Source organism: Saccopteryx bilineata, chromosome 3, assembly GCF_036850765.1.
Source record: "Saccopteryx bilineata isolate mSacBil1 chromosome 3, mSacBil1_pri_phased_curated, whole genome shotgun sequence".
Lineage (NCBI taxonomy): Eukaryota > Metazoa > Chordata > Mammalia > Chiroptera > Emballonuridae > Saccopteryx > Saccopteryx bilineata.
The window spans coordinates 167,375,697-167,387,219 of NC_089492.1; the positions used below are offsets into that span (position 1 = coordinate 167,375,697).

An 11,523-nucleotide genomic window follows, 5' to 3' on the forward strand; every position below is an offset into this window, starting at 1 on the left:
GTGTAAGATCAGCCATAGACCATGTCCAGGCAGAAGCCGGAGTGTCGGCAAAAGCATAGAAGGCAGATACTACCATAGGTCATGCATAGTCAGGCCCCTGGCACTCTGGGTAGCTGAGCTCTGGCTCCACCTGAGCCTGATGCTGGTAAAAGTTTGGAACTCAGGCCCATGCCTGGGGCTAGCTCTTTGCTTGCTAGAGAACATGGCAAAGCACCTATCTAATGCCAGCTCTTCTGTCTCACAGAGTCCTGGCCGTGGTCGTGCAGTCCAGGTGGCTGGATGGCATGCTGGACCCAAGCTCGGCTCAGCGTCCGGGCCCAATAACAGCTTTTTCAAGGAAGCAGCTTTCCGTCCTGGCCACACTGAGGTGAGCACCCAGGGGCATCCCTCTTGCCATGGTTCCTGGCTCTGGAGCTGCCAGGACAGCTGACAGGGAGCCCTAGGCTGCGGAAGGGGTATCAGGTCCAGCTGATAATCCTGGGGCTGCCACACACATGACTCTCTTAGCCCATCTGAGAGAGGAAGTCCCTCATGCTCTCAGGCTGGCCTCCGCTTCCAGGGACATGCTAGGATCTGAGCCGCCCACCTCAAAAGGAACAGAACATAGGGCCTTGAATAGACAGACAGCAACAGTCAGACCCTCCTTGTAACGCCCAGTCTGTCTGAGCAGGCAGCCTTGTGGGGTGGAAAGCCCTTGATCACTCCCATTTCCTTGACCATGGAATGAAGTGTGGGGAGAGCTCCATTTCCTCTAGCTGTGTGCCCACAGTTGAGTTACTCTTGCTGTGTCTGTTTCCTCCCCTATAAAATGGGAATAATAAGGCCTACCTCCGAGGCTTGTTGTGATGGTAATGAGACAGGTAGGTGATAAATGGTAATAGGATCTCACCTCATTCATTTTAAGATGTGTCTCTCAGAATGAGGATCAGTAGATTGTTTCCATTTCCTGTTCTGCAGTTGACCAATAAATCCGTAGGTGCCTGCACCTACTAGTGCTTTCTGGCTGCATATTTCCATCATGGGCTTTGTAAGTGCTTTTGGATCAAGTTGACAGAAGGTCCAGGGACCTGATCAATTTGATTTTAAAATAATTAAATATCCAAATGTCCCCTGGTATCTGGATTTGCAGCCTAAGGATGGAAAGACTTACAGTCTGTTGAAAGGAATTTTCACTTTGATGTTTGGGGCCAAGTAAACACAACCCAGGACCCATCAATTACAACATGTGAGGGGCTGCAAGCCTCTGGCTCCCAGAGGTGCTGAGCAATGTTAAATGCCCACATGTGGAGCCCGCCACTCACAAGCTGCCTCATTCCGGTCACTTAGGCTCTCAAGGCCCGCCACTCTACTCTGTGAAGTTCAGCGATTGAACTACGTTAGTGGTTCTCTAAGTGTGGTTCCCAGACTGGCAGTATCAGTATCACCTGGGAGCTTATGAGAAATGCAGATTCTTGGTCCCAGCCCTGACTCAGAGACGGTGGTGTGGGGGGTGGGGGGGCAGCAACCTGTGGTTTAACAAGCTCTCCAGGTGTTTCCCATACTCTGGGCTTGGGAATCTCTGATGTCCCTCCCGGCCATGCTGCCTGTTGGGAAGGGCTAGCAGAGGCACTGGACTCTATCCTGTCCATCTTCTCTGCTGCAACCTCGGGGCCACCTCCCCGGGGAGCTGGGGAGCCACAGAGTCCCTCTCACACTCCACAGAGGCCCCGACAACAGAGCATGTCTGATTCTACGACTCGACTGAAGACAGCAGCCAGTTTACATTGACAGTGGAGGCCAAGTGTAAAACAAGATCTGACCCTCGGCCCACTGTCATAATGTGGCGAGGGAGATGGAGGAGGAGAAGGGGGAGGCTGGATTTTCTCAGCCACAAGAATTTCCTCTTTTCTTGACACTCAGTGACCTGGTTCCCTGATCCAATCTCTATCCCCAAGAATCACTAAGCTCTTGGCACCACTCCCTGGGTATAGGAATGAGCTTACTCCCCTCGGCAACCTCCAAAGGCAGGCTGCCAAGCCTCCCAGTGCCATCAGCCCTCCTGTTTGGGCCAGCGGCTTAGCTCTTTCCAGCAGATTTAACACCTATTCAGGTGAGACCAAAACCTGTGTGAAGATCATTCACCTGGTGCAGGAAATGTCTCTTCTTATTGGAGTGTGTGAGCGACGGGCAACCAGCTCCAGAATGTATTCCTGGCCGAGGAGAGGGCAAGAGAGTTGGTCAGCTGTTAAAAGCTGGATAAAAGGCACCAGAGGGTCCCCCAATCTCAGTCATTTATCTTCCATTCTGGGAGGAGCAGGACAATTACAGAACATTCACAGTTATCCAAAACATGTTCCTTCCTGTGAGCCCCTAACTGCCTCTCTCCAGCTGATCATTTAGCTCTCAGGGCTCTGCTTGGTGAAGCCCTGGTGAACTTTCATCGCTCCTGGTTGCACTTCAACTGAGGAAAAATGTTTCTTTGTAAACTGCATTGTGCATTACATTACTAGCATAGGAAACACACTCGTTTTTTCTTTTATCTACTGATGATTTTTTAAAAGAAAGATTTTTAATTGAAAATTATAGGGGCACACTATTATAAGTCAAACAAATATTTTTTTTAAAAAAAGAATACCTTTTCATCTGAAACCCAAATAAGAGCTATAGTTGCAATATTTTCAAATCTTTTTTTTTTTAAGTGAGAGGAGGGGAGACAGAGGCAGACTCCCACATGCGCCTCAACTGGGGTCCACCCTGCAAACCCACTAGGGAGCGATGCTCTGCCCATCTGTGGCTGTTGCTTCATTGCTCAGGAACAGAGCCATTTTTTTAGTGCCTGAAACAGACCACAGAGCCATCCTCAGTGCACGAGGCCAACTTTGCTCAAATTAATCGAGCCATTGCTGCAGGAGAGGAAAAGAAAGAAAGAGAGTGAGAGAAGAGGGAGTAATAGAGAAGCAGCTGTTCGCTTCACCTGTGTGCCCAGACCAAGAATCCAACCTGGGATATTTACATGCCGGGCCAACAATTTACCACTGAGCCAACTGGCCAAGGCAATATTTTCAAATCTTAATGAAACAATCTGTCCATGATGCAAATCTCCGCTGTGATTAAATACCACCAGGTAGCACATGCTGTATCCTGACAGTGAGCTGAGAAGTAGCATTCTACTAAGAGCTTTGTAAATGCAACTCAGCAGAGTAGAAAGCTTTATACAGGCACACCTCACTTTACGATGCTTCGCTTTATTGCACTTTGCAGATATTGCACTTTCATCAACATCTAGGCAATACCCTCCACCAACAAAATATTACTACTTGCTGAAGGCTCAGATAATGGTTAGCATTTTATAGCAATGAAGTATTTTTTAATTAAGATGTGTACATTGTGTTTTTAGACATAATGCTATGGCACACTTTACGGAGTATGGTATAGAGTAAACATAACTTTTATATTCATTGGGATACCAAAAAATTTGTGTGACTTGCTTTATTGTGACATTTGCTTTGTTGTGGTGGTCTGGGGTTAAATCCACAGTATCTTCAAGATATGCCTGTAATTGCTTAAACTCAAAAAGGGTCAGAGTTAAACATTACTACTCAGAGAAAGAAACTAAGGTGCACAAAAAGAAGGAGACTTGTCCACACGTTTACTGATTCTTAGAGGTGGAGCTCCCTATGGGTCCAGGTCACCTGGACACAACAAAGATGAAGAGGATATTTTTCTGCCCCCTGGGGAGTTTTCCCTCTAGAAGGGAGGGTTAGAGAAGAACACAACTATAATAAGAGAGCCTGAAGGAAATGCTTTTAGAAAGGAGAAGAGAGAGGGTTTATCTCTTTGGAAACAGTGGAGATTTGCATCATGGACAGATTGTTTCACTAAGATTTGAAAATATTGTCTTGGCCGGTTGGCTCAGTGGTAAATTGTTGGCCCGGCGTGTGAATATCCCAGGTTGGATTCTTGGTCCGGGCAGGTGGCATTTTAGTTCGGTGTTAAAAGACAACAGGGCCCTGGCCAGTTGGCTCAGTGGTAGAGCGTCGGCCTGGCGTGCAGAAGTCCCAGGTTCAATTCCCAGCCAGGGCACACAGGAGAAGCGCCCATCTGCTTCTCCACCCCTCCCCCTCTCCTTCTTCTCTGTCTCTCTCTTCCCCTCCCACAGCGAGGCTCCATTGGAGCGAAGATGGCCCGGGTGCTGGGGATGGCTCCTTGGCCTCTGCCCCAGGCGCTAGAGTGGCTCTGGTCGCAACAGAGTGACGCCCCAGAGGGGCAGAGCATCGCCCCCTGGTGGCATGCCGGGTGGATCCCGGTCAGGCGCATGTGGGAGTCTGTCTGTCTGACTGTCTCTCCCCGTTTCCAGCTTCAGAAAAATACAAAAAAAAAAAAAAAGACAACAGGAAGGAGTCCAACCAGTTGAGGTAAAGAGCAGAACAGAAAAGGCCCTGGGGTGGGGGCATGATGGGGAATATGCCTGGTACAAGGAGTCTGAGCAGAGCCAGGGGTGGGGAAGCGCAGGGCAGGCGTTCCTAGGAGGAGTTCCGTGTACCTGGAACACAAAATAAGTGAGGGGAGAGAAGGCGGTTGGGGCCTGACTGTCAGGCTGAGCAGTCCCCCTTGCTTGCTAGACAATTGGTGCACCACTGGATCCTTTGAGTGGGCTGCATTATGGGGTGGTTAGGGATAGTAGACACTGGAAGAAGAGAGACGGATGTCTAGGACATCAATTAGGAAACTCTGCCATGACCTAAACTAGGAGGGCAGAGGTGAGAAATTAGTTTCAGGTGATGCTACTGAACCAGAACCAAAAGGGCTGGATGGAAGGCTCAGAGAAAAGAGCAGAGTCCAGGGATGAGGCAAGGTCTGGATCTGGTGAGTGAAGGGATAGTGGTCCTAGCCACAGACAAAGGAAAACACTGAGACACATGTTTGAAAGGCTGAGGAGAGGTGTCCATAGGAGACAGACAGCTCCATAAATCAGCAAGGGGCCCCAAATGGGGCTGCAGTTTTTGAGTAAAGAACAGGAAGAGAAAATGACCCTAAAGAGGACTGTTTTGGATGCCCTGCTTTTAATATATCAGTATCCATGGTGGGTTGCCCATCAGGAAGCTGGAGGTTCAGAACTGGCTTTTGTTTTTCAAGTGAGAGGAGGGGAGAAGATAGTGAGACAGACTTCCACATGCATCCCAGCCAGGATCCAGCCAGTAACCCCCATCTGGGGCCGATGCTTGAATCAACCGAGCTATCTTCAATGCCCAGAGCCAACACTCAAACCAGTCAAGCCACTGGCTACAAGAAGGGAAGAGAGAGAGAAGGGGGAGAGGGCGGGGAAGAGAAGCAAATGATCACTTCTCATGTGTGTCCTGACTGGGAATTGAAGCCCGAACATCCGCACAACAGGCTGACGCTCTATCCACTGAGCCACCAGCCAGGTCCAGAACTGGCTTTCGTAAGGCAGAGCCTAGTCCAGGCATTGACTGTCCAGAAATTTCAGCTGACTCCTTAGAAGAGGGTGAGCACACCAGAGGAGAGGCTGGAGTGACAGGAGAACCCTGGGAAAGTGTAGTGGAGCAATATGGCCCTTCTTACCATTAAAACCCTACATTTCTGTCACCTTTTTCATTTCCCTATCCAAGTTCTAAGTCAGTGATTTTCAACTGATGTTCCACAAGAATTTTTAAACCATAATACCTGACCATTTAGTCAGGAGAACTGACCATTTTCTTTTAGATTGTCAAATAAAAAAATGACAACAGCTAACACAACAATAGCTGTCCATGTGAATGAATCAAAATTATATTTATATTTTTGTCAGATAGGGAAAAATTATATTTTTTAGTGTGGTACATAATTTTAGTAATTAGTTTATGTGTGCCATGAGATGAAAAAGGTTTAGTATCACAGTTCGAAGTGTTACTGATTTGGACAGAAAGGGATGACTGTTTCATTTCTTCTTCCTTCATTTGCCTGATGAGAGAGATTGTGTACTGAGAGGCAGACAAACACAAAGAGCAAAAATAAAGGGCATGACTTCTTTCACCTGAATGGTGAGGTCTCTAACAGTTAGGGCTGGACACTGATCAGCAGGGCCATCGGCAAGCAGAACCAGGGGTGGTCAGAAGCCCAGATGTGCCCCCGCCCACTGCTTGGCCTGCTGGAGAAATGGAGCAAGCACAAGCATTTTCAAAGTAACAAAGAAAAAGAATGGGGAGGTTTTGTTCTTGGTGGCCCACTGAAGGGCTGTCTATTTCTAGCTGCAGCAAAGCACACTACTGAGGAGAAGACTGCGTCACTTTAAAACATTAGGATTGCTGTGCTTGGCCATGTGCACAAAATCCATAAAACAACTATGTGCCCATGGTGGAGAGTAGACAGATGGGGAGCTTCCCTGGCCATTGCTGTTCACCCTCATTCATTCTCCTTAGAGTTGTTGAGGACCTACTATGTGCCAGGCACTGCACATGGCCAAAGAATTGCTTAGATGTAAATGGCACAGCTTCTAAAGTGCTCTCAGAGAGAGAGGCATACAAATGATATCTGAAGCCATAGGAGGATGACAGGGTTATGCGCAGAAGGCAAGGCAGGTGTACACCCAAGGAAGGAGTGACCAGTTGCTGTGACACAGCTCTGCCCAGGCACAGCCAATAGGGAGATAGGATCAAGTCCTTACCCTTGGAACTAAGCGTGAAAGAGGTAAAAACCAGGTGCCATGACAAGACAGTGAGCTCGGGGAGTGAATAAGCAGCAATATAACTGTAGAAGATGAAGTCTTTGACTACAGGAAATGAGACTGACTTGGAGTTAATTCAGATTTAGTGAGCGCCTATTTAATTCTGCCAACAACCCTGTGAAATGGTGTTTATTGCCCACTTTTACCAGTAAGAAGACTAAGGCTCTGAAAGGTTAGTGAGTTCCCTTTGCTAGCAAGTAGCTGAGCTGGGAATCCAAACAAGGTTTTCTAACCCCAGCTCCAATATAGAGTTCTTCTCACTACATTGATTTAATAGGAAAGCGCGCGCGCGCGCGCACACACACACACACACACACACACACCCACTTTGAGAATGGAAAGAGATCGCTTTGGTTTGGGGTGATCTAATAAGGCCTTTAGATGAAGGTGATAACTGTGCCAGAATGGACAAGTGGGCAGGAAGCAAAATGACCCATGGGTGTGGGGAAGAGAGTTGGGGAAAGGGAAAGAATTAGAAGTTTTAACACCCTCTACAAAGGATTCTCTAACTCTACTAAGATTTCAGGAAGCTTCACAGAGGATGTAATATTTGAAATGAATCTATGGGCATGAACAGGAGTTCACCATAAGTCAGTTCAAAGACAGGGGTAGTGCCACAGTCACTTGACCTGGGTGTGTGTGTGTTGAGGGGGTAGTCCCTGGTGGGCTGCCATATGCAGCCCAGAGCCTGTCTGGCATATGCTCAGAAGGGGCCTGCACTGCCTCTTAAGGACAGATTATGTCCTTTAGCCCATACTCAAATAAGAACAAATAATATAAAGAAAGAACATGTTAAAGAACGAAAGAGAAAGGGAGGGAGGGAGGAAAGAAGAATGGAAGGGTGGACTTGCTCAGTGAAGGAGCAGGTTTGGACCCTATTTCTGTGTCAGTGTTTATTAGTGACTTTGAGCCTGTCTGTTGATTTTCTGTGGGTCACTTTCCCTATGTATGAAAGAAAGAGGATAAATCCTAGCCTAAATCACAGACCAATGAGAAACTAGAAGTGAACATATTTGAAGAGTTCACAACAACCCACAAAGAGGAAGTGTTATTAGTGTCATGTCCTGCGTGAAGGCTGTGGGATGGCTGGATGGCTGGCGCGGGTGGTCTCAGAGCCACACGAGTTTCAGTTAAACATGAAGGGTTCACAGTAAGGGTTCAGAGTCACAGATCTCAGAGCTGACTCAGCACTGCTGACCTGAAGAGGTGTGTTTGTGCTGAGGCTTCCTGCCAAGTTCCTGGCAACCCTTCCACCTTCTTTCCGGGAAGTCAGGCTGTTGGGCAGGCTGATGAGGAGAGGAGGCCAGCTCAGCCCTTCCTCCCCAGCTGCCTACAGCTGGCCAGCAGAGAACTCCAGGAAGTCTGGGAGCCACGCTCCTAAGTTCACACCAGGCCACAGGGCAGAATTTCAGGGTGTCTGTCCCTTAAAGGGTAACCATATATCCAAGTTGGCGAGGCCAGTCCTGTTTGTGCTGTGTCATTGTTGCTAGCACCCCTTTTCACACTCAGAAGTGTCCCAATCTGAAGGGTAAATTCCGAGATCACCTTGTCCCTAGATTCCTAGGTGAAACCCCCTTGTCAGCCTCCTGGGAGGCTGATTCTGGCTGACTCAGACCCTGCCTCTGTACAACAGCATGCTCCACGAATAATCTTTTTTCTGCCTCGTTTCAGGTGCATAGCGTAATGTCCATGTTGTTCTACACTCTGATCACGGCTCTTCTGATCGGCATCCAGGCAGAACCACACGCAGAGAGCAATGTCCCAGCAGGGCACGGCATCCCCCAAGCCCACTGGACTAACCTCCAGCATTCCCTCGACACAGCCCTTCGCAGAGCCCACAGAGCCCCAGCCCGGGCGATAGCTGCCAGGGTGTCCGGGCAGACCTGCAACATCACTGTGGACCCCAAACTTTTTAAAAAGCGGCGACTGCGTTCAACCCGCGTGCTGTTTAGCACCCAGCCCCCGCCTGTCACTGCAGACACCCAGCCTCCGGACTTGGAGGCCGATGGTGCCTCCTCTTTCAACAGGACTCATAGGAGCAAGCGGTCTGCATCCCACCCCATCTTCCACAGGGGCGAGTTCTCCGTGTGCGACAGCATCAGCGTGTGGGTGGGGGACAAGACCACGGCCACGGACATCAAGGGCAAGGAGGTGATGGTGTTGGGAGAGGTGAACATTAACAACAGTGTGTTCAAACAGTACTTTTTTGAGACCAAGTGCCGGGACCCCAATCCTGTCGACAGCGGGTGCCGGGGCATCGACGCCAAGCACTGGAACTCATATTGCACCACGACGCACACCTTTGTCAAGGCGCTGACGATGGACGACAAGCAGGCTGCCTGGCGGTTTATCCGGATAGACACGGCCTGTGTGTGTGTGCTCAGCAGGAAGACTGGGAGGAGAGCCTGACCTCACACAGCCCCACCCTCCCCTCTCCCCACCTCACTCTCCTGGGCCCCTCCCTACCTCAGCCTGTAAATTATTTTAAATTATAAGGACTGCATGATAATTTATAGTTTATACAGTTTTAAAAAAATCATTATTTATTAAATTTTTGGAAGCATCCAGTGTGCTAGCACTCCAGTCATTGTCCCCAGGGTGGCCATCTGTGAACTGTCCACACAGCCCCTTGTCTCCCTCAAGGCCTGCCTCTAACCCTCAGCCCACTCCAGCCAGCACTGCGATCCCAGGGAAGGCTAACTGGTTTCAGATATTAGCCTAAACTGGGTGTGATTAAGAAGGGAAGTCTGCTGGATTGCAACCCTGTTCTGCATTCCATCCCAAACTACCCAATCCTGGGATTACCTGCCCCCCAGCCTGGACCCATGAGCCTTGATTGCTCAACTTGGGAAGGCTGTGGGGCCCCATCAGAAGGCTCCGTGCTGGAGGGACCCACTCACTTTGTAGACAGGAGGAGACTTGCACCAAGGACTTGCGAGCTAGCTTGCTTCTAGGGGAGGATCTGCTTTTTGCTGAAAAACTATCTGACAGAGTTGTAACAAAATAATCACAGAGGACCTGTCAGGGTTGATCTGATTTCACGTTAAGATTGCCTTAGTATGGCCTTGGCCAGATAGTTTAATTGGTTAGAGTGTCATCCTGATATGCAAAAGTTGTTGGTTCTGTCCCTAGTTAGGGCACATATAGAAACCAATCAATCTCTCTCTTTCTCTTTCTCTCTAGCAATAAATTTTTTTAAGAAAAAGATACAGACTAGGTCCTGTTGGACTGGTCAGATTGAGGAGGATTATGGGTGATGCTAAAGATCACCCTCCCTTTCAATGAGGTCCAGTATACCAGGGCCTAGTGGACTTCCATGCAATTGCAGATTTTGGTTCTCAGGAGAAACAAACATTCAAAGATCAAAGAAATAAAGAGTCCTTGTGGACTAGGAAGATTGCCTTAGTACTAATGGCAGGTCCTCCAGTTTACTCTCAGGTGGCTTCCTATGGCAAGACTTCATTACCCAAGGAAATACTGAAGTCTCCAGCTCTCCTGCTACCACTAATGACCATCCTGCAACTTCCAGTGTCAGCCTAGACTCTGGGGAGCCAGAGACCGGACCTAATAAAAACTTGGCAATGTTTTCATTCTAACTGGGTGATTTCCACAAGTGACCAAAGGTGGACAACCCTCAGAGAGATGGTGGGGGGAGGAAAGACAAAGATTAATGGACTGAACACCAACACAAATAGATCAGTCAGGGTGGCCCAGGCTGGAAGGGGACAATGCCCTTCTGCTCCCTGACGGGACCCAGGCAGGAGGAGAGGGGAGAGCAGAAAGGATGTGAGAAGGGGAACAGAGAAGAGAAAGGAGGAAGGTATCATCTCACCTTTACCAGCGCCCTCCTCCTACAAGAACTCAGTGCCCTCCCTAGGCAGTCTTCTTTGGTGGTGGAGGTGGGGGGTGCTCACCAACACTGACCACATCAAGGGCATTTTTTCCTAGAGAGGTGGAGGTGATGGAGACGCCAGGGTACAACTTGGAGCAGGGCTCCAACCAGCCCCAAGCTGCCACCTTCCCTGTAACTTTTTGTTTGTTTGTTGTGTATTTTCCCTGAAGTCACAACCTCCCCATCATACACACACACACACACACACACACACACACAGTGAAATGGAAATTCTGCTTTCCTACCCATCCCCTTACCCCCAGGGTGAAATGCCTACCCTAGTTTTTATGAGAGTGGGCCCAAACTGTCCCTCTGATATAAAAAGCAAATAATAATGCTTCTTCCTCTGTAGTCTTACTGGTCCACTCCACCCCCAACCCAATCCAAATAGGGCAAATTGGACACAAAGCAAGCTTTGGCAAGAGAAGAATTTGATTAGGGTGAGAGAAATGTAGCCTGTTTTTCCTATCAAAACTACTGCAATTGAAATAAAGATTTATGTTAAAGAAACACCAACCAGAACATTCTGTGCTCAGATACTTGGTCAGATAAAGGCTGCAGAGAAGGAGCCCTCCCACTGACCTGCGTCTGTAATTTTTTGCTGGGCACCAGTGCCAGGGGCCTCAGCCTGCCTGGCCCCTCTTCACAAGGAGTTCCTGAGACCCAGTCTGCTAGGGCTGGGCAGTCCCCAGATGTGATGAGAGAGGGCTGGGGAGGGAAGCATTCAGGAGGCCTTGTCCATACCAGAGTGGATAGTCTGGAGAGCCCCTCCACCCTGCACGACATGAGGACTCCCAAACCTAGTCTTAGACTCGCCTGGCCGGCCTGGAGGGAAGACAGTCTCTGAAGAAAGATGGAGGTCGAGGAGCGGGTAAAGGGGACCCCTACCCCACTGACCACAGCCTCCCCAAGGCAGTGTTTGCTCTAG

General features: G+C 49.0%; 1 protein-coding gene across 2 annotated transcripts in view; it reads left to right on the top strand.

Annotated features, from left to right (window-relative positions):
• Positions 1 to 9,169, top strand: part of NGF (nerve growth factor) — a 71,413-nt gene extending 62,244 nt beyond the window's left edge. Inside the window, exons 2-3 of one of the 2 annotated variants that reach the window (XM_066268217.1) lie at positions 245 to 367; positions 8,375 to 9,169. In XM_066268217.1, coding sequence (XP_066124314.1) covers positions 8,387 to 9,112 — 726 coding nt within the window. In that variant the 5' untranslated portion in view covers positions 245 to 367; positions 8,375 to 8,386 and the 3' untranslated portion in view covers positions 9,113 to 9,169. The remainder of the gene's footprint in view (positions 1 to 244; positions 368 to 8,374) is intronic. The other variant, XM_066268216.1, reaches the window with a different exon arrangement.
• The last annotated feature ends 2,354 nt before the right edge of the window (positions 9,170 to 11,523 follow it).